Source organism: Haliaeetus leucocephalus, unplaced genomic scaffold (genome assembly GCF_000737465.1).
Source record: "Haliaeetus leucocephalus isolate CR32 unplaced genomic scaffold, Haliaeetus_leucocephalus-4.0 Scaffold373, whole genome shotgun sequence".
In the NCBI taxonomy this organism is placed as follows: domain Eukaryota; kingdom Metazoa; phylum Chordata; class Aves; order Accipitriformes; family Accipitridae; genus Haliaeetus; species Haliaeetus leucocephalus.
This window is the reverse complement of record NW_010972809.1, coordinates 6,728,162-6,755,865: the sequence shown is the minus strand read 5'-3', so window position 1 is coordinate 6,755,865 and position 27,704 is coordinate 6,728,162. Positions and strand designations below refer to the sequence as shown.

Genomic DNA, 27,704 nt, shown 5'->3' with positions numbered 1-27,704 from the left:
AGGTCCAAAGCTGCACTTGGCTGAGCTGCTGGCCATCAGGGCGAGGGACAGGGATGGGGACAGGCCCTCCCTCCCTCCCTCCCCGACAGCTGCAGGCGCCAATTGCCAGCAAGCAGCCCGGCTGCATGGTTTTGTGGCTTTTCTTCCTCTTGTTACTACTGTTCCGTCTTGTTTCCGTGATGCTGTGCGGATGAACAGCCAGACGGATTGTCTCCTCTTGGGGTGGGTGCCTGGGCATCTGCAGGGCCAGTTGGTATGGCACAGGAGCCCCTGTTTTTTCAGTGACACCAGGGGCTATTGATGGCAGGCTGGGGCTGTGCTGCTGCTGCACAGATGCTTGCTCTTGGCCCACCTTAAAAGGACAAGATATCCCATGGTTTAGACTGGCCATATATTGTCGGGGATGTCAGCATCTCCGTCACAGCTACCCGGCCGAGCCTGGCGTCCCGCTTCGCCCGCCCCACGTCCCTGCAGCCGCTCCTCAGTCGGAGACGAGGTTGCTGTAATTCGGACTGTTTGGAGGGGAGGTTGCTTTTCTTCTCCGTTACTCAGAAATGTTTTCCATCTGGCTCTCCCAAGCGCAGTCCATCCAGCTCACCCCTCGGGCTCTTGGGCAAGTATCTCGTTCCCTCAGCACAGTGCTTGCTTAGCCATGTAGGTGATGGGACATCAACCTATAGCTTCCCCCCCCCGCTCAGGGTTTTGAGTTAACTGGGTTTGGCAGGGCAAAGCAAAAACGGGAAAAAAAGCAACCCAAACCCACAGAGCTCCGTTTTAGATTGTTTCCTCATTTTGCATCCCTCATCCCCTCTCGCTCGTCTGAGGCGGCAGCGGGGCTGTGCTTCCCCGGGGTGGCCGGGGCTGCCCTCGGGCAGGCGTGCCTCCCCTTCCTCGGCCGTTGGGCCGGGAGACACGTGCGATGGGGGTGCCCGCTGGCCCTCGCTTCGGCTTCCCCCTGCCCCTCCGCTCTCTCGCCTTCTCCTCGGCTCCTTCGGGGCCGTGTGGGCAGCGGCGGTTTTGGCAGGCAGCGTCGACGCCGCTCGCCTGACCTGTTCCCGCCTTCGTGAGACACCTCCATCCCGCCTGCCGAGGGAAGAGCCTTCGGGGCCCGCTCCCTCCGATCCCTGGCTCTGCCCTGGGCTCCCACCCTCTCCCGCGCCGCCGTCCCACGGCCGTCCCCTGGCCCGGTGGGATGTGAGCCAGCGCCGGCCCGAGGGAGGAATGCAGCAGCCGGAGAGGGGAAGGCCGATCGGTGTGGGGAGAGACCCCGGGCCGTGTCCCAAGGAGCGCCGCCCCGCTGTGGCCGGTGCCAGCCCAGGGGGGACGCGAAGGGACTTTCTCGGGTCGCCACTTCATCTAAGGCAAATAAACTGGAGTCAAAGCCAAGAAACACATCGACTTCCTGGAACTCTGCGAGCCGTCCGCACAGCTGTCCCCGCTCCCCGAACACATGCAAAGCAGAGCTTATAAGGACAGACAGTATTGCTTTTGTGTCCCTCCTCAGCCAGCGGGGAGGGCGCAGGGGAGGGGATGTGCCGGGTAAGGCCCTCGGCCCGTCTTGTCCCCTGTTCCCCCTGCGCCGCCGTGGTTCCGGGTGACTGGGGGGAGCCGGGCCCCCTCCCCGCCGGCCTCCTGACGGCTGCGCGGGCAGGCAAGGATGAGGATGGAGGGGAGCTTGAAGTCGTGGACACAGGAAGGAGTGGAGGGATGTCTGCTTACTGCCACATGTTTTACTCTGCTGTTGCCCTGACTTTATTTTTTCGCGCGTCTAAAAGTGGTGCTCGTGGCCCCAGGTTTGTTAAGATGTCTTCAAATCTCAGTATCCTTTTTGCTTGAACAAGCTCTCAAAGCAGACTGCAATTTGGTGACAAAGGCTTCCTGGAGGGCCAGGTGCTCACCCGCAAGCTGATACGAACAGTGAGGATGAGGAACAGCTCGTAGATACTTCTTTGGCTGGGGGGTAGGCGAGCTGAGGCGTTAGAAAAAATCTCAAAATCAGCAGCTGTTGAGCCTAAACGTGGCCACAGGTTACTGCAGCTCTTGCGGTGCTGTGCATTTTGTGTGGTGCTGCTGTTGCCGAGAATGGCAGTGCTGGTCGGGAGCTTGGTGCAGGCTCAGATCAAACCCTCTGAGGTGCCTACAGAGCCTGCTGGCGGAGACCTGGGCTTTCCTCTTGGGAGCCTGGGGGCTGTTGGGTTTTGCTTTCACTCTCAGTGCTGGAGCAGCGTGTGCCTTGGTTCTCCTTTCTAGCCTAGCAAGATCACAGGCTCCTGCGTGAGGGCTGTTCCCACAGCATGCAGCACTTGCGAAAGGAGCAAACGTGGGTACCATGTTCGAGTTAGCAAATTGAGCACAGGGCCAAGAAGATAGGTACGACTGCATTTTATATTAAGGCTGCCTGGTGTCTCCATGCATTGCTGTAAACCAGTTGGATCATATAGGTGAATTTCATCCAGGAAACCCCTGCTTTGCCTGGGTTTCTCACTGCTACATTAATATAGCTTCCTTGTTTTCAGTGTATTACAGCAATGTAATACCAGAGTATCACAGTGATTCAGAGTTGTCATTTGCTTAAGGCATTAACTAAGTTCAAATTCTGGTATGCTTTATGGAGAGATGCTTTTGGTCGTCTGAGCCACAGTCCTGAGGACCATTAGTGGTCCATAAGTCATCAGAAGGTAATTTGCAAAACCTACATAAAAACTAGATGCACATGCGTATCCCATCATGCACACAAAGAAATAAAGCAGGAGGAGTAAATATGTTTGAATATTTAAAATTTAGCCTAACTGTTAGGTGTTGTAGCAACAGTATACAAAATAATCTGGAAATATGGAGTCATCTTGTTCTTGTTTGGTGCTTCTTCCCCTGCCCTGTCCCCAAAAAGAAGGTGGTCCCTAGCTCAGTTTTAAGGCATGGACATGAGTGTGTGCTTGTTTATTCTGTGTCTGGGTGTATCTGTGTATGTACGTTAGGTAAGAAAAGGCATATGGATGTTGTGGATTTGTAGGGTTGTTTTAGGAAGCAAAATATCACATGTGTGCTAACACAGGTAAAACAGTTGTATCGCTAATAGCTCAGAGAGTTCATAGCAAGAGGAGCAGTCTGTCTTTCAGTGCTCGGAGAGTACCTTTCAAGAGATGTTGCTCCTTTCAGTTGTTGTCTTTTTAGTTTTTTTTTCTTGTTTGGTTTTGTTTTTCCCTAGAGGAAAACATTAGTTACAGGTACAAGTTCAAAACCTTTGGGGTAAGATTCCTAGTTTTTACCAAATGCTAAGTGAAAGAACAACCACCATATACTCCCATGCCACTGTCTTTCTTTTTATGCTTGTCTTCCTTTCCCCATAGGCTGCTCTGTACTGGTGCTCCAGCAGTGGTGACAGTGAGGTGACGCTGCCAGTATAATTCTCTACCGCTGGGGTGCCGAGTCAGCACCAACACTTCAGTAGCAAGGGCAGAGTTGGTATTAAAAAGGTCAGTTGGGAAAACTTTTTTCGTTTGGTTTTCCTTTGCCTTGAGGCAGTGCTTTGAATAGCGTTAACCCTTTTTTCTTCCCACGATGCCTTTTCACCCTCTTTCCTTCCTGCCAGCTTTGATGCAAAATCATGTTCAAAATGTAGTGCGGGTGATTGCGTGCATCTCTTGGGGTGGGAGTGACTGTTTATGCTTGGGAGTGTCGCCATGTGCTCTGGGAGTAAAATCTGCTCCTCTGTGTAGAAGCTTAGTAGGAGACCGTTTGGAGTGCAGCGTAGCAATTCTTAGGTATTATAATCTCAAGGGTAAATGGTAAACTTTTGTTTATTCAAATGTGATATCCGTCTTTGAAGCTCTGTTCTCGTCTAAATTTGTATACTAGAAGGTCTGGCCTTCATTTAAATGATCCTTGGGTTTTTTTCTACCACTTAGAAAAAAAGTGGTGGGAAAGCCTTGAATAAGCTAATAGTGTTGCTAAGATGGAAATGATGAAGAAGGCTCAGGATTCCTGTTTGGGCCTCACAGGAAAAAGTGGTTTGAAATGCATGTGTGTGGGGGTGCACATTCCTAAAACTGTCATTTGTTTCCCCTGTTTCTCCTCCCCCCGTGTTCTGTACTGCATACTACGGTATGTTTAATGAAACCAATAAAAGTATTTGGCTGAGAGTGTTAATCTTTCACTGGCCCAATTAGTGCATGGCTTCTACTTTAACGTTAATGTGGATTTTTTTCAGAAGGCAGAACAATGAGCAGCTTTGTGCAACACACCAGGTTTTCCCCCTCCTTGCCTGTATTGTGTGTTTCTTCCTATCTATTCCAAAGGGAGAGCTCATGTGCAAAGACAGTGGAGCAATCTGGAGCAGAGACTTGTACCAGCTCCCAGGGGCCAGGACGTGCTGCTCCGTGCTTCTGTAGCCGCCTCTCGACGGCAAGTCAAGTGACTGTGACTCTGAAGACTCATCATTTCTTCTCTTCTCTTCTTCCTTCCCCTGTGGCCTGTGTTCTCCTTTTTGCTTCATCTGTGATGCTCTTCACCAGAAGGAGAAGCAGCTCTAACTGTTGAGAGTGGTCTTAAAACAACAAAATTAAATACAAACAAATACACATAAGCAAAGGGGGGAAGTAACTGTTGATGGGCTCAGCTTTAACATACAGTGGAGTCACACTTTATCCCAAAGGAGGAAATAGGTCTAGCAAGTGTCTTCCTGTACAGACTGAATGGGAAGCAACAAGGCTTTTTTTTTTTTTTAGCTCTGCTTTCTCAGGGACTCTCCCATTAGCTGGCTATGTGAGGCATCAGGCATGGGCTTCTGTCAGAAGCAGGAGCTAAAGGCCCCTCAGGTTTCTGTGTGGGATCAAAGTTGCCCCAGTTTCATGGTTTCAGCAACATCATGAAGTGGAGGGGACACATTCCCACAGAAGAGCCAGGTCTCTTGGTGTGGCCATGCAAAGAGGGCTGCTGTGTTGTTTCGTTTGGTCCCTGCCCCCCAACATGTGTTAGCACTCTCTGTCGCTTGCTCTCTGCTTTTCCTCCTTTTCACAGAGGATGACTGTGACACTGGGGGGTTTCTTCAAAGTAAAAGATGACTTGAATGCTTGTGACCACTTCCCTGTTTCCTAGAGGCTTTGGTCCCATGTTGAATGCAACCTGAGGCTGCACTGTTTGCCAGCGTATTTCCTGTTTGTCCTCTTTCCTGGAGGTCTTTGTTTTCTTTTGGGGAGAGGGAGGAAGAAGGCTTCATCAGCATGACCTCCAAGCAGGGGCATTTGGTGTGAGCAGAGAAAGCTTGCAGTCCTGAAGGCAGCATGGCACAGGGCATCCATGCTGGTTGCTGCCTGTCTGATTCCCTGAGTTTCATAGGTGCTGTGGAAAAAAAACCCAAAACACTTCCCCATCCTCAGTGGTGCATTTATTTAAAAAAAGAAAGAAAAAAAAAAAAAGGGCAGAAAAAAAAAAGCTGCAAGAGAAATCTCTCAGTATGTTCCTGCCTAAAGGCGCTCTGCCACGGGTTTTCCCACAGGAAGGAGTGATTTGGCCTAGTATTCTTATTGTTTCTATATCCTATTGCAAATAGAAAGTTATGCTTCTGAAATCGGTGTGTGCCTCTCATGCAGTTGTCTTTGTTTCACTCGTGCATTTTTGCTTCATGCAAGAGAGTGGAAAATGCATATGTAAATAAAAGCATGCAACAATAATACCTATTTTTGCAGAAATTAAGTTGCGATCTTTTGACTGCTTCCAAAATAGGAAATTTTTAATGTACGGAAAATGGTTTTAAAAAACAAAGTCTGTGACTATACATCTTTGTGTTAGCAGGAAGATACTTAGATTCAGAAATAAAGTAACTGTTGGTTCATAGAAATTATGAAAGGCTGTAATAGCACAATACAAAGTTTTCCTCCTGAAAGAAGAACAGAGAGCAAGCTGGCAGGTGTTTCTAAACCGGGAGGTAGATTTGTTAATGTGTGCATGTATGCCTGTCTCTTCTCTTTGTGACGAACATTTCCCATTTTCACTGCCAAAAGCAGCACTAGGAATTCTGACTCTAGTTCTCTGCGAAGCTCCTCAGCTATCTTAAAGTTGGCCAATACCGGAGTCTTCACAGTTACACAGTAGATTGACTTTTTCCAGGAAGAATCAATGGTGACATTAATGTCCTAGGTATTGACTGAAAGAGGAGTGAATAGGTCTACTTTGGAAGAGAGAGTTGTTTTGTTTGGTTAAGTTTTTTTTAAGGGCTAAAGCACTTATTTGCATTGTTTTAACAGAAATCTGTCCCAATAATTTAAACTGGTCCTTATTTTTGGTGGTACTAAGCAGACACAGCAAGCAACTTAGAAGATTTAGGTCGAAAATAACTCTTTTGTGCTTATTCTATTCAAAATTAAGTCAGGTACCACACAAGTGGATAAAAAAAGATCAAGAGAGAAAAAAACCCAAACTGTGTTGCTCTTGAATGAGATGGTCCTTTTTTAAAAACAGAATAACAGCAAAATTAAAGCACTTACGGACAAACAAAATAAAGACAAACAAATAAACAGCTCCCATAATTACTGGAGAAAATACAGAAGGGTGGGTGCTTGGCCTCACCTTGGATCAAGAAATCCCTGTGTTGCAGAGACCACTAGTGTTTTCTTAGCAGAAAAGTACAAAAGTGACTAGGGAAGATTTACCTTGAATTGTTCAGGATAGCACAAATATAGTCTTTTTGTCTGTTTCTGAATATGCATATTGAAAACAGTGTTTGTTAAGAAGTTGGTGTTATCCAGAGCCTTAGACAAGTGGGCTTAGTCGGGTCCTAGGTTTTGTCTCTAGACTGCGCTGGCTCTCTCTGTCAAATTATTTGTGTGCTGCTCCTAAGAGGGTCATCAGTTAAACGTAGCAGTTGAATCTGCTGCTTTGGCTGGCATTGTGTGAAATGAGGAACTGCTTGACCCAGGTTGGGCCCTTTCTCTTTGCCTTTTCTTGTGCGCTCTAAAATATCAGTAGTTGGGATAACGTAGTCATTTATTGTTTGCAGATGCTGTTCAAACAGCATTTGAACATGTGTTATGTGACTGATTTGCATGTCATCCTTGAGAATGTATTTTTTTAAAAGGAAGAAACCCTGTTGAGTTAAGCACAGTCTGAGGCCGATGGTCTCTGCTTTCTGAAAAAAGGAAAACCTGTATTAAGTTTGCTGGATGCAATTGGTAAATCTGAGATGAGATGAAATGTCCACAGTGTGTTCATTTCCATAATGAAATAAGTATTTTGCTTGTAGGGTTATAAAGGTGTATTTCTCCATGAAAAATGTATCAGTAGTTTTCCATATTACAAATAACCTTTTCCAGAGGCTATCTCCATGGGTGCTGTGGGCAGAGAACTCCTCTCATGCGTCGATCATTCCCCGTCACCTCTAAAAATGATGTTTAACTGCCCTGTCATTCTCCAGCCAGAACAGGCATCCTTCCTGAAACCCCAGCGATAGCATGATAAGTTTGTGGTTGCAGAAAGGGGTGTGGAGAAATTCTGTCGGCACATACGATGGTTGCTTGTGCCTTCAACTCATCTGGAAACCTTGGGCAGTGAGTGTGAGGAATGTGCCAAATGGTCCCAGAAACCTCAGTAGTCATTTCACCACTGCTAGAAGGAAGAAAAAGGTCACTATGAATTCATGTATTGGAGTAAATGTTAATCCTCCAAGAAGAGAAGGGGGGAGGAGTGTGTGTATGAAATTGAATACTTAAATTCTCTAGCTGCAGAATATTATTCCAACTTCTTAACCAAATGTGATGACCTCAGTGATACGCTAACTTGCTCTCTCTTCTCCCTCCTCTTGTTTTTTACTGGCTGAATACTGGGGACCAAGCTGGTAAGGGTTTCTTCTCTTTGTTTGCCCAGGTTTCGCCACTGGCAGAGGCAGCAGCATCCCCCAGCCCAGTGCCCAGCCACTCGTGGGAGTGGGCGCTTGACTGAGCTGGCGCTGTTCACGTGCTTCTGTCATCAGACCTATGTACCAGTCAGGGGAGCCCTCAAGCTAAAGGACTGTAGTCTTTATTTTGCTAAAATAACTTCCAGAAAAACTTACTCCCTTTCTCTTTTTCCCTTCTCCCTAATGTAGTGCTAGAGGGTGCTGCTGAAGAAGAGGCTGAAGAGCCAGACGCTACTATACATACTACACTAAGTGAGGAGACCAGCAACCAAGAAGAGAGCCACAGTCAATCAGGGGATAAAAATGAAGGTAACTGGTTTGACTAGCTCTGTGTGACTCTGTAAATTAGGGCATTAATAGGCTTGTAGAAACATTTCTTACACATCCATACCCCTTATCTGTGTGAAGACTGTAAGATACCTTGAGCAGAAGCACTGGTGCATACATTTCTTTCCCCATCCCTAATCTGTATCTATCTGACAAGTATAAAATAGGTTGAGCAGAAGCATGGGCACATAAATACTTGACTACCACTGCAGGCTTCCAAACTAAGATTTTCTTGGCTCCCAGTAACTTGGCACCACATTACTTAGCCTCAAAAAACCACCTGTTTATAATGCTCAAACTTATCTTCCAAAGACAGTATTATGCAGAGATCAAATGTTCACAGACAGACGTGTTCCTCCCTGTTCACCCTCACATCCTCTTGTGTCACAGTGACTTTCCCACAACACACATTAAGATTCAGTCCTCTCCACCAGAGGTGACAGAGCAATAGACTTGCAGGGTGTTCCTGTTTGGGAGACTTATTTGGGGAGAAAGGAGTGTTTAGTTTGAAAGCATTTTCCTTTTCAGACTTGTAAAAAGGAACATGGAAGGCCTTACCTGTGTGTTTGACATGGTATGTTGAGAAACCAGAGATGAGATTTTAGGTGTGTTTTGAATTTGGTATCTGAGACAGAAGCATCCCTGCTACGTACAGAATGTGATGGAGAAGTCTGAATCTGAACAGCTTTAGCTGTGGCATTAGTCGTGGGTGTAACACATATGCTCCATGGACTAATACAGCTTGGTAGACCAAAAAGAAAAAAAATCTACGTAGATGCCAGCTGTGGCAGTAAAGAGGCATTTGGGGGGATTTGGGGTTTTGTTTTGGTTGGATTTTTACTAATTTAGCTTACTCCATATACAGAGCTGGCTTAAGCTATGCTAGAAAGAGAACCCAGTACCCTACACTGTGTTACTAATGCCTTAATTGTGCAGTTCTGCTCAAAACACGTGCGTGCTTGAATGATTGTGCTTGCCAGAGCGTGCATTCATCAGTACTGCGCTACTAGTTCATGGTGAGCACAAGGTACCACGAATAACACCATTTTATAGCAAGAGAGTTTAAGGTAAATCACTCTATAAGCCAAATACTGGATTAAGGTTGAAAATGAAGTTAACGTGAATGTCCTATGGGAAGAAATGTACACTTTGTCCTGTGTGTTCCAATATGAGAAACTGTTCCTGTTAACAGGAACTCAGTTATTATGGGCACCATGGTGATCCAGCAGAGTATGAAGCGAGTTACAGGCAGCTGAAAATACTGTGGTATTTTATTTTTTAGATGGCCTAGCAACTCCTATGTGTGTTTTTGTTTTTCATTCCAGAGAAGCAGCTGGAAAGCTTAAACAGCTACAAGGTATCACCAGGTTCACCAAACAGTTTGGACGGAGCAGACTTGTCCTCCATTGACGCCATGATGTCAGCAGTGATGAATGTGGGGAAGATTGCTGAAAATGGTGGGAACTCTCAAAATGTCAAATCCCCCTCAAAGTCTCCTGCACCAAATCGGATTGGCAGGAGGAACCAGGTATGTAAACCCGAATGCAGGGTGGGCGAAGGGGAGACAAGTAGCTGCATGGGAAATGATAAGACATAATTATGTTTCTTTGATTGTTTTGCCCTTTTTTCCCTCAGCGGGTAGTTCTTGTCTCCGCCATTGCTCCTCCATGTATGTTTTCTGGTGGCTCTCCAGAACATAACTTTAGAAAACTGGGAATTGAAGGTGTCCGCTTGCTTGGATTCACACATAAAACATTTGAGCACGAGCTCTGATGCCATGCAGTGGTGACCTGGTCTAGCAGATGCCACTAGCAGTGGCAAAGCCACCTAAGAATCGCCGCTTCTTCCCTGCTGCATCCTTTCTCCAGGCTCTTGCATTCACCTAATCTGTTGGGGGACCAGTTCATTTCATGAAACTAGGAGAAAAGAAATAGCTCAGAGAGGAGCAGAGCGGTGTGGCAGGGGGCTTGGCTTGGTCACCGTCTGGGACTCTTCATGAGGTGTGTGGCTCTCCTCAGGGAAGATCCAAGTGGTTAAAGGTGGTGCTAGAACGAAACATCCATCAGGATGCTCAGTTCACATGTGTGTAGTGTAAGGTGCCCTTACTTCATTGTTAATAAAACTATGAAGAGTTATTGCAGAATGCTTTGTACAAATCTTGCAGAGCAAATATATGTAGCTTTTATAAGGTTTTTTCCATTTACCAGTTGATGGCACCAGTTGATAGCAATATTGATCTAAACAAATGAGAGAGGTCTATCAGTTAAAGCTCTTCTTTTTTATATCTGTGTTTTTCTCCTGCTGGGCCAAGTCCTACCAATGAAGGTGCTGCAGAACATCAAGAAATGCCCCAGATCCCTGTGTCCATTTGACTTTAGAGCTTGTGGTGAAGCACAGAGAATTTGTAGATGAATCAAGATGTAACAGGGACCAGAAAGGTTGAGAGGCATGACTCATGTGATGTTCCTATAGTAGTTTATTAATAGCTTGCCGAGTAGCTGTCTAGTTGACAGACTTATGACTTGTCTTGGATTTTTTTGCTTGAAAGGAATTAAAAGCCATTACCTATAAAGGAACGTTCTTAAATGAAGAGGCTGGGGAGTAGATGGGCAACTGTGTTTGTGGGATTGTATAGTCTAGCACCTGGCTTTAAGGTTTCTTTGCAGTCTTCCCGCTTAGGGGCTTCCCTCGTTCCTTGATTTCATCGTGTGAAGTGAGGCACTGGAGTTCAGACTGGCCTCAGTGGCAGTGCTATTACACAACTGTCCGCTGGTACACCATGTGGTTTGGCTTCAGGGAAGTTTATTAGCATTAGTGACCTTTATTCCACCTGATATTTCAATGGGCATCGAATCAAAGGAAGCTCGAGAGTAAATGTGACAGGATTAAGAGGGATTCTTACAGCATAAAAATAAACAAATACATTGAAAACATAGTAAATAGCCTGTTTGTTTTTAGCCTGAAAGATTGTTATCGCCAGAGGGGCAAATGGCTACATTACTGGGAATACAGAAGTGAGATGTGAAATATTAAGTGGGTATCAATCTGGTTAGCAACTTGCAATACAGTGAATTTCCACTTTCAGCATGCAGAATGAAAGCACTGAATTGTTTCAGTGCGTAGCAGCACACAGATCTCAGATTCTGGTCGGAATGTGCCCCTTATTATAATTTCAAGGATAATAACAGTTAGCTAGTTTTCTGGGTCTGATTGCTGTTTCCCATGAGTTGGCAGTGCAACATTTTGCCCTGAACCTTTGTCCCGAAGTCTATGGTTCTCTTTATAAAGCTGACTTTATCTTGGCTCTAGTCTACCCATAGTCTAATAAACATGTTCTCACATCAACCATTTTAGCTTCTCATTTGGTTTGCTCTTGAAGAAAATAAAAAGTGTGACAAAGGTGTTTTTTTGAGCTGGAGAAAAACAAATAGACCTAATGCACAACTCCAAAAGCATTTCCTATCAGTTGAATGCAGAGCAGTTGTGCCAGGTTGACTTTACTAAAGGGAAAGTAGCTAACAAATTAGCTGCTAATTTTATCTTTCAGTTCAGGAAGTGTGTTTTCACCAGCCTGGCTCTGGTGAGGTAGCCGAGTGCTATGTTTTAAATTTGTGAGTGGAGGTGCTTTTACAGTAGGGATGCTAGTTTTTTGGTCTGGATTGGGTCAGTCAACAGCATTCCTGTTCTAGCTACCCTGGATTTGCTTGAGCTGTATTACGGTATGTGGCATGTACCCTGTGTGACCACTGGAGAAAGTTTGGGTTTTAGTTAATAATAAACCCCAGATTCAATACTAATCAGCTCTGGCTGAGCTATAGTGTGTTTCTGATCTTTGCTTCAAGGTGAACCAGTAATTACTCTATCTTGTGCTAATTTGCTGATTCGAAGAGCAGGCAGTCTGGAAAGCAGGCTTTGAAACAATCAAGTGCATCATGTAGAGCTGCAGCACTTGGGGCGGGGGGTGTGTGTGTGCAAAAAAAAAGTAGTAGGTTGATAATTTCACAGAAATACCCTGGGGATTAAACACCGTCTAAACTGTCAGCACAGCTGCAGGGATTTTCCTCACGGCACAGTGTGTTTGTTCTCTGTCCTGAGCCAACTTTAACAGGGTTGCAGTATAATTGGAGCTCAACATTACTCCACAGACAGATTGCATATAGTAAAATTAAAGTTGTATAAGTAGGATGGAATGAGCTTGTGCGAATTATATGTTCGTATATAACAATGGGGGGGCACTGGGATAATGCATTTTTATTTTCTTGGAGTGTTCAGACTTCGTAATGGCAGCCTTTCTTGCTTGCTTTCTAATGTTTTGCGAGTAATAATGTGTTAGGTCTTGGCCTGTGTGCGTGACCTACAGTGATTACCCTTAGGATGGAGAGCCCTGAAATACAGTTAGAAAAAGATGTATAAGAGAAAAATAGGGAGGAGTGGGAGAACCTAATTGTTGCAGTCCTGATCCTTTTAGAAGTGAAGTCACGAGTTTTGTTTACTTCAGGCAAAATGGGAAAATAGCTCTTCATCCATGTCCACAGGTCACTGAAGTTAATAGAAAACTATCATGGCCCTATTTTTGAAAACACAGTGTTAGATTTTAATAGGATACTCTCTAGAATGGTTCCCCAAATCATGTAGGAGGGGATATTGCTTTATTGAGACTTACTTTTTCTAACCCTGTGTCAGCATCTTCCCTCCTAACATGCTGGAGAATTTGTCACAGAGACTTGGGTTAGTCATTCCCAGTGTTCTCCACAAATGCTTGTGTCTGACAACCTGCAAATGGTTGCTTCTGAGTTGATGACTTTTGGGATGGTGGGGGGGAAAAGAGTTGTGGGGAGACAGGAAATGCACAGATACACTCACACCCATCAACTCCCTTCCAACTAAAGAGCTGCTGAGGGCGGGTTTTCTTTTCTGCTTGTTTTCATGGTTTTACTAATGATACTTAAAATAGCCAGCAAAGAGGTTCAGTAGAACATGTCCTTTTGGCATAAATATTATGCTTTCCCATTGGTCATGCAGAGATGTTTTTTATACTGTGTTGTCACCAGAAGTGTAGGTAACAGGCGGTGGATCTATCTAGCTGGTGAAGATTTGCATCATTCCGCAGAAAACAGAGGTTTAATATTTGGTGCCAGACCACCTTCCTTTTAATAATACAGGCATTGGTGCAGAAGCCGTGCCTGGGCTTCTTAGTGAGGTGGTGAAAATACCCTTTATGTCATGCAGTAGCCATCCTTGCGGACAATTCAGGCAAACGCCTTTGGTTCCTGCAAGAGTGCCATTTCATCTTTGGCTGAGAGTGGCGGCTTTGCTCAGTGTCTCAAGGGCATACTTAAATCAGGCTGAGCTCTCTGGTCGGCTTCATTGTTTGTGCTCGTGGTTTGACCATGGTTACTCCTGATTCTCACCTGGGTGGAGAATAACCGGGTTCATAATGTGTTCTTTTTGAGTCACGTACACTCCTGCATTGTCACCTCTTTTTCGCTATGATCTCATCAGATCTTGCAAGCTTGAGAAGGGTTGGGCCTGGCCAGTGTGCCTGAATGGGATGCTTCCAGGAGAAACACAGGATGCTAAGGGAAATGGTGCTGGTGATTCAGTAAACGCCACTCTTCCTTCTGAGTCAGCCATGGAGCAGAACATACAGCCCCTAGAAAAGGGCACTGAGCTAATGCCTTGCCATCAAGATGGGGTGGAAAACCTGAAGTCCGACGACTTGTGCTTATTAAAGATCTTTTGGGAAGATTAGTGGCATTTGCCCACATACTCTGGCAGTGTTCCAGGAATTACTTTCTGCTCACCTAAATTGCTCCTGGCAGTTTGAGCTGGTCGCAATAATTGCCTTCACTTCCTGTCCTAAACTGCTACTGCTGAGTATCCGTGTGCTGTTAAAACAGCTGCTGTACCTCTGTGGTAGTTGAAATGGCCCCTATTTATAAATTCAGAAGTTTCTGAAACTTCCCTGAGGGATCTATCAGGATGATAAATGTACATGTGCAAGTTGTTCTGTTAGCAGTGGCCTTTTGTACTTAGGGTGGATTATATTTTTTCCATCCCCAGCAGTAACAGCTTTCGAGTTCTTTTATATCGATATTCCTTCTGATTTTTTTGTTTTGTTTTATTCACAGGAAACAAAAGAAGAGAAGTCTTCCTATACCTGTCCTCTGTGTGAAAAGATTTGCACTACACAGCATCAGCTAACTATGCACATTCGTCAGGTATGCAGAGTACCAGCTCTTGATTTCTTACTTTTATTAAGAGTGTCTGGTTTGCCAGGGTGCGTTTTGCAGTGGTGAAAAACAATTCCATGTGCAAACCAGAAATGTTTCCTTTATATCTTTATTTAATTGGTTTGCTTTTATTTTAGCCTTCCCCTTGTAATTTCTTTTAAAAAAATCCCCACAAACCCAACGCAGAGGTGGGTAATTTTCCTCCTGTTCTTCCCCAACACTCCCCTCCACCAGTGGCTCAAACAAGGATGTATGTTCTGTTCTGCATAGCTTAAGGTATCCCAAGGATCCGGAAAACCACTTCCATCATGAGGCATAAGTCCTCATGTTATCCTGTTTGAGTACAGATCTCTTTACTAGTCATGCAAATTAAGCAGCAGGAAGACAGAAGTATAGAAATTTTGGGAGGCAGAATTAAAAATACACTTTTTTAATGGACAGTGCACTTTTTTGTCAGCTACAGGCCTCTTCTTGTTCCTCTTGAAATATATGCATGCTTTATAAGGAGGTTTGGCCTTCTGTATGTCAGAAGCTTCTGCTTTGGATGCTAAGGTTGTGGTTCACCACTGTGAGTCCACTAGATACTTATTACTTCAGTTTTCCCTCCTGTACTGTAACTGTTACTTAATTTTTTTTTCTCACTCTCCTGACAGCTTTTTTTTTGGTATGTGAAGAAGTCTTCAAGTCACTGAATGCAATTAAGAAAGAGTGGTACATATAGCACAGTTGCTAATGGCCATATTTTGGCCCTGTAATACATTCTTACAGCCATAGAAGTCTGCATGTGCACTCAGCAGTTTACTTCGGGATTTTTGCTACACAGTCAGTTTGAAATTAATATCTTTAAAGAGTATTTGGTTTTAAGTGTCCTTCTTGTGCCATGAAGTTCGTAATTATATCCTCTTTCTGTTTTCCCCCTTACCACTCACCCAACCCCAAACCACTGCACAGCTTAAAATGTCCCAAGGTACCGTTTGTCTAATGGGTTGTTGCTGACTCCCTTTGTATCCTCTTCTGCTGCACACCCAGCAGAAATGCTGCATGTGGCAGGCATTGCAGGCTGTATGAAACAGCTACTTGTGCTGGTGCATTAAGGAGTTAAAAATGAAGGGTGGGGGTGGAGTTGAGGGGGGAGGGCTGGGGAGGAGAGGTATATACAAGGCACACCTTAATGTAAGGTGTTGTGCCGAGTGGCTCTTTAAAGCTGCTTTTAAGATGTTTATGGTTCTCGCTAATATTTGACTGGCACCTAAGAAGGGGCATTCAATGAAAAAAAAATCATTGCTTTCTCTAGCATAACACTGACACTGGAGGGACAGACCATTCCTGCAGCATCTGTGGAAAGTCTCTGAGCTCAGCGAGCTCCCTTGATCGCCACATGCTGGTGCACTCAGGTGAAAGGCCTTATAAATGTTCAGTATGTGGACAGTCCTTCACCACCAATGGAAACATGCACAGGTGAGTGCTGATCATGACCCAGGAGTTTGGAAAGCATTACAGGATAGAGGGCTGTTTTGTTTCCTTGGAAGGACTTGCAAGCTGACTAAAGACACTTACTTGGGCAGAAAATGTGGACTATCTGTGATCTACAAGTATGGCATGACACACATACACACTACAACTACTAGGATGCTTAGGTTTTGGGAGGAAGTCAGAGCTGAAAAAGGTCTTCTAGCTCTGTTCACATGTTATCAAGAGTTGTTACAGATATAAAGAAGTAGTGCTTTTTTGGTTTTATTAGTATTATTATTTTGACAAATGGGATGAATTTTTCTCAGATGACAAAAATATATAGTCAAGCTGTACAGAAGCTTCTAATTTTGTAGCTTCAGAGTCATGGATGCAAGTAGTTGTATTGGAACATCTTTGGTGGTGTTGTATGTTATGTAGTAGGTATCCAAGTGCCATCGTGAAGATACCTCTTCGGAATAATTGATCTTGTTTTTAAATACATACATCAGTACTTGCTTGTACTGTAGACCACTTACTGCACTATAGATCCAGGAAATTCTCTGCAACCCAGGTTGCCAAACATTTCATGTAGTTTCCTTCGTAGGGATGTAGCAATATGTACAGTTGTCAACTGGGGAAACAAAATGTTAAATCACATGGATATTTCTTCCCCTCTCTCATCCCCCAATTCAGTATTCATTTATTTGCATGGGTGGAACACCTCAGAGCTGAATTCCCACATAGCTTTAGTCCCCATATCAAAGAGTTTACAACCTACAAAGAAACTGCAAGACAGGTGGGGGAAAGGAATATAGCTTATAAGCAAAATGACAAGAGCGATGGTTACAGACTGGTTCTGTGTGGGAGGGAAGAGATTTTGTTTCCTCCACTATTACCAGTCAAGCAGTGTGCTATAGGTGGAATGAAAGGGGTGATTTTGGTGACAAGAGGAAAGATAATGTAATGCCAGACAAAGGACGCAATAGCTGCTTGCAGCTTTACCTTTTCTCTGTCGCATTGTCCAGGTTAAACAGTTGCGTGAAAACAGAGGGTAAATGCAGTTTTGTAATTCCATATTTCTTTAACTTATACTTGATTGGATTTGGGGAGTGTTGGAGAGAGAGGCGTAAAATGAGAAGGGAAAGACACAAAGACATTCAGAGGAGATACTGGCCTTGGGCACTGAATAAATCACACGTCTGACTCATCTGACCAGAGGTGTTACGAGCCACATGTTTGCCAGGCTGGGTCATTACTCTGTCTGCTGTGAGAAAGGCAGGGCAGCTGCTGAGTTGCAGCTGATGCCACTGTCAGCATCCAAGGGTGAATTTCAGTGCTGGGACTCTGGGGTGGTCAGACACTTGTGTCCAGGTCCTGAGCCCAGGCTGCTTGCTGAAGGACTGCTGCAGGGTTTCTTTGGCTTTTTGCTCACTAGGTATCTCCTCGTCCTCTCCCACAAGCAGGAAAGGGAGGCTTCCCCCGAGACTTGACTCCAGGCGTACCAGATATTGATGTAGTCACCTTTGCTTATGTGGGTTTCCCCATATAGCAACTCTTAACCGTGCTTTAGTAACAAATTTTCCAGAATTGCCAGGGTTGGTGACTTGCCCAAAAGAAGTAAGTACAGATCAGAACCTTCTGATGAGAAGGTTGTTTTAAGTTTTTCTCTTAACAAGATGTTGCTTGAAGTTACCAGGATGGAATGCTGTATTTACTGACTGCACTAAGAAGGACCTAAGTTCATGCAAGGAAAAATCTTGCTATTAAAAGTTCTTTCCATCTAATAGATTCCTGTCTGCTCTGAAAACTCCTTGTGTAGGCCCTCACCGCAGTAGCTTGGTGGGACATTGCAGAAACCTGTTAGTGAGCTTGGTGGCACTGCAACAGGTGACACCAGACCTGTGACAGGCAAGATCCTGAGCACACTGGAACAGGCTAGTTCTGCTAAAGGAGACTTGTGCTTGGCAGGACTGCACCACCAATTTTTTGCAGTGAATAGCCTTTTCATGTTGCTATAACAGACTGTAATAGTGAATCCTGTTGCTGAAGTGGAAAGCATGAATGTGCAAGTAGGCAGATGAGGTTAAATGCAAAATGAAATGAAATTTGTTATCTGGTGCTATGACACAGTCACAAGGAAGATGTTCATTTTACCCACCGGGTACCTCCTTCCAAAACAGGTATTTCTAGTCTTAAGATGGTGTGAAGTAAATTCTTTCGTAGGCATCTCAAACTAAGCTGTAGCATCAGGTCCAACGGTCTGCTAGTGCTGTGGCTGAATGACTCTCACATCGCATCAAAACTGCTTCTGTCTGAGGATCCCGGAACAAGGACCTGCTTGCCAGGTCCTGCCTTGTGTGCAACTCCCGCAGGCCTTGCCTGCGGTGGTGCCGTGTCTGTTCTTCCACACCAGCAGGATGATAATACAAGTCCATCTTTCTCTGCTTTTGTGCACAGTTCCTTTATTGTTCGCTATTTTTGTGCCATGGTATCGAAGTAGTGACAGATACATGCCCAAACCAGCAAAGAATAAGATTTCTAATGTGCGCCTGGTAGCCAGCATGGTGGTATCCCTGGAGCATCGCACAGAGTTTGGGATCAGGGAAAGAAGTTGTTGGCTTTAGCAGAAAGTTGTGAATGTGGTGCTAAAGAGTGAACATAGCTTGTGAAGGTCCTAAAGGAGCCTCCCCAAGTATTTACATCAAATAAGCTTGGTGCACAAGAGAGGAGTGAGGGAGAAGTTAATCTGCCAGTATCTGAACAGAGAGAAGAAATGTATAGGCACATACATCCTCTCTTCTGCTCTTTCTCTCCCTCTGCCTTGTTCTGGCTCTTACTTAACTGTCTGTACTATTTTTTTTTAATCCAGACTTTTAAAAGACCTTTTAGGGGAAAAAGTCCAACAAAATGGTTTTGTCAAGGGAAATACTGTGCCACAGGAGTGCTTATTACTGTTCCGGCAGAGGATTAAATTTCTGATCCATTTTTCCACCTCATAGCAGCCAGGTCATTAGACATTCAGCTGAGTAGAGGAGGGAAGGAGTTTTGGTTGCTTTTCTGGGTTAGAAATATCAGTGTTGGTACACTCTCAAGTGTCTGTCTTCTCCATAGAAAGCCCCTCACTTTATTAAGTGAAGAGAGGAAGAGACCCTCCAGAGCTCTTATTTGCTGTTCTTTTGCCTGTGGGCAAAACTTTTTTGCAATAGCCAGACATTTTGTGGAGTGGGAACACTCTTTTCTGCCCATCTCTTCTCTGGGTAAGTCTAGTTGTACTGGGGTGTTGTGTGTACTCTTTACCTGTTAAACTGATGCTGCCCTTCCTGACTCCCGCAATTCTGACTGTCATGCAACACTTCATTTGTAAATGAGTCATAGCCTCTCACATAAAGTCCAGTTTCTTTTTGTTCTTGGCTCCTTGACAACAAGTCAAGCTGAATGGGCACAGCAGACAGGGGTGGAGGGGGAAGGTTCTCTTGTGCAGCAACATTCAGAGAAAGAGGTTAAAACCTGCTTCCTTTTCTGACCAGGGTGAGTCTTGGCCAGGATTTTCAACAGGGAACCATGAGCGCAGGAGACCTCAGAAAGCTCTCTTACAGCTGCCAGACTGCTCAGGAGTGGCATGAGCCTCCTGTGGGGACAGTCACTGTTGGAGAGAGCAAAGGTCTCTGCAGAGTGCTCAATGTCCAGTGCGAAAAGCTGATTTTCTCCTTCTGAATGTACCGTCAAGCTAACTGTCTCCACATCAGCATTGCTCCTACTGTTTGAGGGGGGTTGTTGCAATCTGGTACGATAACTGGGAGATCCATCAGTGTCTGCTATCAGCAACAGGAATTGCTCTGGAGGAGGAGAGCTGGAGACAATGTTGAGTTTTTTACAGAGTTTTCTTTTTGACCAGTACTGGAAAGAGCAAGTCTTCTTGGAAGTAGCAAGCCTTCTAGCATCAGGGACTGATCTGGGGGTTTGGTGTGTTGTTTTCTTGGGGCTTTTTAGGAATTTGGAGGAAGGAGTTAGATCATGGTAATTTTGAGTTCAAAATTTCTGTAACTGGAATGGCACTGTGATGATCAGTACATAAGAAAATCTGCAATTTAGGACAGACTGATCCTCACACTTTCACGCTAGAGATACAGACACTGTGGCTTTCTCTTGGACACAGTAATTGAAAGTTGAATATTCTCAGATCTCCAGCAGGACCATAAACTATATGGAAAGAGAGGGGGTGTGTGTATAAGGAGTTTTCTGTAGCTCTGAAAAAGCTGGGGATTTCCAAAGTAGTGTCTCCAATCAATAAATTGCAATTACTAAAGGCTTTCCATCTGTACTGTCATGGTAGCTCCCTGCGGAGTTTATCTATGAATAGTGCCAACTCTGAGGAGCCCTTTTGGGTCTAGGCTCTGCCACCAAATAGGAGGTTGCAAGCCTCTTATTCCATCTCCACCACTGCATCTCCCCAAAATGCAGACAGGAGTTAGGCTGCTGCTGTGAGTTTTAGTGGTGGTGGTGGTTTGTAAGCTTTAGCAAGGGACCTTGAGGTAGAGAAAAGACTTTGCTTGACTTACTGTGTTGCATTCCAGTAGAACATGCATCAGGCTTCAGGGGGAAGGGCGATGCCTCCACTTGCTCCAAAAGGGTTTCCTTCAGGGGTAGGAGACTTTGCCAACAGCTCCTTTTCCATTTCTGTGACTGAGGATGTTCTCTGCCTATCACTTTAAAATCACATTTTCCTCCTTGCCAAAGACATGCTCTCCATGCAACTTGAAAATGTTAATAGGATATAAATGCCAGAAGGGAGGCGAGAGATGACCTTCCTGCCAGTTTCCAGTGGGTAGCTATTAAAGTCTCTGTGGCAAGTCTGAAAAGGCTAAAGGGATAATATATGTATTGCAGCCACAGCTTCCCCAGTTTGGTAAATGAAGCTGCAGTATCCATGGCTGATGTTCACCAGGCTGTCCATATTAGTGCGGTAATGCAAACCTACTGAAGTGTTTCATATGAAAACAAAAGGTTGCAGGTATCTGCCTTCTTTCTCTCCTTCCGCTTCTTACTCCATACCGAGCAAAATTCTTCATAATGGCTTTTTATTTACATCTTACATAGGTACTTGTAGGCTGTTTATGCACCATCTCAGAAACAGGTCTCAAAGTTTGGGGAATTTATTTTTTTTTGGCACACGCGAAACACCACATGCAACAACCACATGCAGAAGTCTTTGAAACTCAAATTGGAAGATCTGGATCGCAGAAGCTATGCTTTGAAGCATGCTTACAAAGGGTCCTATCAAAGAAGGTATTTCTTCTTTTAATTAAGAAGGCACTTTCATTCTCAATCTTATTTTCAGTGCTAGATAATTTTCCCAAACTTCTCTTTTTAATGTGCTGTGGAGAGACAAACAGCTGTTTTTGTTATCAGAGTATGGTACTATTCTGATGTTCATATTCAGTCTTTTTTAAACAACACTTTATGTGTGTGTATATGTTGCTAAATGAGTTTTTTGAGAAAGAAAAAATGCGTGTGCTGCAGGGTAACCTGTGAATTTTGATGTTTTAGTAAGCCATCTTCACTGGCAAATGAAGAGCGTCTGCTTGGTGAAGATTGTAATGTACTGGTTGGAAGATGAGTGTCAGATCCTGATAAAGGCACAGGGGTTGAGATGCGTATGCTTTAATGATTTCCTCACTCTCTTTAACATGGGTCTGTGCTTCATGGGCAGGCATGCGTACAGGCTGCCTTTGACTTTGCAAATAACCAATAGGCAGAGTGTCCTCAAGATCTGCCTGAATCCATCCTTTCCCTGCATTCCACCTGTGACTTGCTCCTGTGTTATTTATGGCATTGGCCTGCTTCCAGTACACTGTGTGTGCTTTGTAGGGTGCAGTGCAATAACAATGCCCAGCCTCTAAGTACAAATAGGATCTCTGCAGTCTAGCACGTGCAGTCTGGCATTTGTTTAAGATGGGAGTTTTTGGAGGCAGAGCATAGCCAAATGTGATGATCAGCTTTTTTTTTTCCAGAAGACAAGAGGAACGAAAACATGCCTTATTACAACATGGTTTGGTTTCTGGTGGTTTGCAAAGATGGCCAAGTGGAAATTTGGTGTTAAACGTTGTGTGGCTTTGAAAAACTGAACGTATAAGAACTTGAAGCTAAAAACAAATAGCCAAGGAACTCATGATGCTGAAAATGATTGACACTTCACACATGTGAAAAGGCCCTCTTTTATTGTCTTGCACAATAGAAATGTCTCTTTGGTCATCTCCTAAGGAGCTTTTATTTCAATGTAATAATTGGTAGACAGTGCTCTTAAATATGAAGAAGCAGGCTGTATTACAGGCTTTCACATCCATTCCTTATATGTGGGGGATGATCTAACCACTGTCAGCATCCTTGTGAAAGATAAGCTTCAGCAAATACAAGTGCCCTAATTCTTGAGCAGGGATAGCAAACACAAAAGACTAATTTCTGCTTCTACTAACTGATGACTGTGGTTGTAGGAGACAGGTGAGATGTGATAGCTGTTTTGGTTTTCTTTGCAATTAAAAAAAAGTTTCTTACATTTTGCTAATACATTTTGTAAATAAGGATGGGGAAACAGGCAGAGGGAAGTTTTTTTGTTCTCTGTCCTGTCAGCAGATATATCCAGAGTAAATGTTTGGTATTCTGCTGGCATCCCTATGTTTTGAAGAAGATTAAAAAAGAAAGAAAGAAAGAAAAGGTCAGGCTTTTTCAACACCAGTATAGCAGTAAGCAAGTCTGTTTCTCTGTCTTTGATGAGAAGTAGAAGACGACAGTATTTTTAATGGTCCCAGGCAGAAACTTCTGTCTGTCTCACTGTTGCTGAGTAGATGGTCATCTTCTGTAAAGACTTTATATAAACTTCTATTTAATTCACATGACGCATAAATAGGGTGCTCCAAAAAAACCCTCCATAGATATCTTTAGCAGTAAGAGGCTCTGAAGGAGCCCTTGTGCCGCAGTACCTCTGTGAGCAGTCGGAGGTGAAAGGGGATGCCATGATTTCAGATGTGTTACATGCTGCTTGTAGCCTTGGACAGTATCCCCCTTCAGTTATCATTAAAGAACAGCAAAGGAAGTTAACACAAAAACATGAACGCTGAGATCTGATTAGAATCAAGCGAAGCAAGGAAGTGCAGAGTTAAGATTTATACGCAGACCTTAATTAGCTCCATTGTTCTTGAGAACTGAAGTGTACACAATGAGGAACATTATACTTGCATCTCCAGAGCTCTTCAGTACCTCAACATAAGAAAGACTTCAGTGTGCTTTCAGTCCTAGATTTTGTGTGTGTTGCCTCTGAGGAATAGCTAAGTCTGATCTTGTGCATTGTAAGGTTGTGGAATTTTATGTTTTGGATTTCTGCAGGCAAAAAAAGGGTACATGCTGCTTTCAGTAAGTTTAGGTTTCTGATGCGACTGGTGCCGAGGGGAAGGTAGTCTGACGTAACTGAGTAATACCACCCTCCTCATGGGCAATAACATAAATCTCTGTATAACAGAGCATATTGAGCGTAGCTTAGTGCTGCTTTGTTACCCATGTCACAGTTCAAATGAGCACAAGCCACTTGACAGATGAGACTCTAGCCTGGCAGCACAAGACCTTGATCTTTCCGGCTAAAGTACCCTTTCAGAAATGTCGCCTCCTCTGAAGGTCTAGTATTCTCAGGGATGTTACCTCCCCTTCTCACCTTGAAGAGCTACAAAATAAATACAAGACTTAGCAAGTACTGGAAAACCCAGGTGATCTTTGCGGGGAGTTTAGGTGCTTTTAGTCCTTTGCCATAAGCCAGACATTAACGCGATTCTTGCAGAGATGTTAGCTCTCAAGGTTAACAAGTAATGTGTTGTTTTTTTGGCATTTCGGTTGGTGGTTTGTCTTCTAGCTTGTACTTCAGTTGAGTGATTCTGTGTAGAAAATGCTGGTGGTGAGAGAATTTGCTGGGAGAGTTTGTAGAGTTTGTATGTTAAGGTAATTTTTGCTCAGCCTGTTGTGTGTGCACACGTCAGAAATGCTTGCATCACTTCTCTAATTAATGTGTGTTCACTGTTCCTCCTGTTGTCTGAAAAGACCCCTGGGCCAAGTACTGACGAGAATGAGGAAAAAGTCTATCTCAAACTGCATTTGTGGTTGCTGTCGTTCCACCTTTAATGTATGTCTTCCAGCTTTACCTTTTCTCCCCCCAGTATCTAACCTGCTCAACCTGTTCTAGTTCAGCATGCTGGAACCAGCAAACTGCAGAATGTACCCCCTCTCAGGGTCAGCAGGTTTCTTCCTCTTTCTTTTCTCCCCTCTTTTTAAAATAGGCTGTTCATTGACAGCATTTGGGGAAACTTCTTGAGCTGTAAAAAAAAACCAGTGAGGGGAATCTTGGCATTTGGGCTTAACCAGGGCCTCTCACTTGGGTTTCTGAGCCATGATGCACACAGCTTAGGCAAAGACACAGTCTGTAAAGTAGCAGTGCCATTATACAACTGGTAAATAGCACACAATATGCGAATACTGCTTTCTGTTTCTTCTATATCTTTCTATAGATATGCTGAATTCTTCAGGCTGCTCTCTTAGCTGAAGTTTGCTAAACACTCTCAGCGATTTTTTGGTAAATCCTCAGAGTCAGCTCTCCAGTGCTTTATGTGGAAAGATGTCTTAAAACAGAAGAGGTGTACAACTTCTGTATGGCTCATTTTTGACATCAAGCCACCTCAATGTGTCGTCTTTCTTGACAGTTTCAAACTGAGGGTGAAGAGAGTAAGGCAATCCATATTGCTTATGGGCTGCACCAAAATTAATTTCACTTGAGGGTGAAAGTTCCCAAACTCCCATAAAGTAGCACAAGTCACGTGGGGACTTCTGTTTCCAGCTACTACACTTGACTAAACAGACATGTAACAAGACGCAAAACCTTTTTCTAGTGCTTCTGTGCTCGGCAGGGAATGCTGTGAGATCACCACTGGTGAGGAAGAAGGACCACATGTTCAGGAACAGGAGAGGAAATGGGCTGAGCACGTGAAAGCTTTTGCTAGGATGCCGTCCTCAGCGCTGGGAAAAGTTTGTACAACTTGTGTGTGTGCAGTGATAACCTCTTACTTCCTTGCCCCTCGAGTTACTTGGTGACTGCTGATAGCGGGGTGATGCAAAGACCCTGCTTTAACGAAGATGTGCTTCTCTTATCTAGTGCAGCTTCCTTGCGTGCGTGCGTGCGTGTGTGTGTGTGCTGGGGGGAGGTATTCTGCTCCATCTACACAGCGTCCCCAGCATTGCTGTGGCTGTCTATTTTTTCCTCCTTGAGCTGTGTGACGCAGCAAGTTGTTCTGTGCTGTGTGCCATCAGGATTGCTCAACAGTTGAGCGTGAGAGGGAAGCAACTGCATGAGGGCTTTGCCTGGTTTTGGGAAGTAGCTGGGGCTTATGTTTGCTTGGTTGGTAAAGGGGTGCGGTTTGAGGGGGGAGGCAGGACGTACATAGGACTTCTTCAACTGTGTTTGCTCGTAAGGGTAAAACTTTTCCGCCTTCTGACATCCTTTCTCTAATTTTCTCTCTCTTTCTCTCCCCCCGTGCCTTTTTTTCCTGATGCTAAAATTTGAAACTACTTTAATTGTCCTTACCATCTAAAACCACCTGTTTTCTTTAAACCTGAAGTTTCCTGAAAAATCAGCAATGAAGTAATTGGCTAAGGTTATATACCATGATAACTAAAGGACATGCCTGAAAACCACAGATTTCCAAAAAGATGAAAGAAAAGAGCAGTTCAGAATGTCCCAGGCCAAGTGATTGATACACTTTAAAAAAAAACTTATTCCTGCTTAATTTTATTGTTGTTAATAAACTTTTGTCTCCAAGCTTAAGGAATTACAGGGGCCTCAGAAGGTTGTTGTTTAATACTGTCCCTTATGAAAGGGTTTCTTATGGCTTGGAAGTCTCCTTGCAGTATTTGGCATTGTTAATTTAGGTCTGCTCTGAATTCAGTGCAGACTGCAGGCAGGCAGTTCGGTGGAAGTGATACTGGGAAGCTCACACTGCATTGCCCTCCTCTTTTGCCCTCCCTTGTGCAAGGGTTGATGCAGACTGCAAATGTATGCTTTCTTTTGCTGTGCTTTGGGAAGCTTTGGTTTGGAGGCATGGTTTGAATCACTTCCCTGTCACAACATCATCAGGCAGATATTTGTCTCCCTTTTTTCCTTTGAGGTGTTCTGACAATGCTGCTGGTAGGGAAGAGGAGTACCTTTGAGCCAAGCTGGGAATGCGGTTATATCAATCTCAGCCTGTTTGAACTTGCTGATTCTGCGTAGCAAGTAGTTGCTTAAATGTGAATACAGCATAATTATTCAGAAATGGTATCCCCCCCCCCTTGGATTTGTAGATCGGTATCTTTCCTCTCACTCATGCTTACAACTTGCCTTTATTCACAGCAAAGCAAATTTTTACTCTAGGATAAAAATACAAAATGCTTTGTGTGCTTGCATGTGTATCATATATCCTTAGGTATCATGTATTGCCAGCTGCATGGCACTGGTTAACTTTGCAGACTGTCCTGGTAGCACTGAAAAGGGATTTCTAACCTGTCATTCGAATGTAATCACAGGTGGCTTTTGCAGCCTTAGCGCACCGAGCCAGTCTTGGTGGATCTAAATAATAATGCTCATGTCATCCTAATGATGCTGTCTGCCACCCTGCTGTAAGGCTATTTTTGCTTTGCTGGGAGAACCTCGTTGTGCAGGGAGTTAGACAGCGCGGCAGCCCGCACTGAACTTGGGGGGATGCTTATGGCATGTCTGTGTGGCACCTTGGGCCGCAGCAGTTCCTGGGGTGACGCCAAGGGGGCTGCTACACCCACATGCTGCTGCACGCTGCTATGCGGGGAGGCTCTCTGGGGCCGTGTTAGCCCTGATAGACAGAGCTAATAAGTGCTGGGGCCTCCATGAGGATAATGAGCCATGCCACTGCGCCGGCAAGATTGCAGCGCGTGGATGCTGTGGGGAGTGCTAGCTGGGGGATCTCCTGCTGTGCCTGGTGGCAGACGTGTGGCTAAAATGAGTCAGTGCTTCCCAATCTGATCCTTCCTGGGACCTGTTCGCCCCACCCTGCTCTTTCACAGCATGCGTTGCAATGGCTTTCTTAATAGCATAGCCATGGAGATTTCTTGCTGTTCAGCTTCGTTTTGTTTATCCCATGCTAGCATTCAGCACTGGTTACCACTAGAATATTTGGTGGTACTTGAAATTTGTTTTGAGATTGCTCCGCAGTTGTAAGAGGGTGTTTCCCAGATGGTTGGGGTTTTGGTATTCCAGTGTCTCTTGACTTGCTGTGAAGTGTGCATGCATGTCTGAGGGCGTTTTGGGTCATTTTGGGTTTTTTTTGAGGATACAAATAGCAAACAAGCCAAGAAGAGAAGACAAACAGAAACTTGTCCAAGTACAGATCGTGTCTGATTTGCAGAATTACCTGCATCTTTCTGGTGGTTCCTGTGATTACAACTGGCAAGGGCTGAGTGGATTGCTCTCTTAAGTGGGTGATGTTGGTAATTAGCACTGGAAATACATTGTCAATACAGATTCTCTACATGTTTTAACAAACAAACAACTGACTAAACTCTTTAACCAAAGGGTATAGTGTTACTGCACTTTTGACTTAAGTTCCAGTCATATTCGCAAGACTCTTGAGGAGAGGGTTAGCAGCAGTATATTAAGTGATTGCTCCTAAAAATGCTGCTGCTTCACTTTCTGTTTGTTTAGGATTTACTTCCCATGCATGTCAAATGGCAGAAGTTTTGAAGAGGAGTTCCCTGGGCTTTCC

General features: G+C 44.4%; 1 protein-coding gene across 2 annotated transcripts in view; it reads left to right on the top strand.

Annotated features, from left to right (window-relative positions):
• The window catches only part of RREB1 (ras responsive element binding protein 1), a 126,439-nt gene that overhangs the window by 48,622 nt on the left and 50,113 nt on the right, over window positions 1-27,704 (top strand). For both annotated transcript variants that reach the window (XM_010573249.1, XM_010573252.1), the window contains exons 2-5: window positions 8,078-8,197; window positions 9,541-9,743; window positions 14,347-14,436; window positions 15,743-15,906. In XM_010573249.1, coding sequence (XP_010571551.1) covers window positions 8,078-8,197; window positions 9,541-9,743; window positions 14,347-14,436; window positions 15,743-15,906 — 577 coding nt within the window. The remainder of the gene's footprint in view (window positions 1-8,077; window positions 8,198-9,540; window positions 9,744-14,346; window positions 14,437-15,742; window positions 15,907-27,704) is intronic.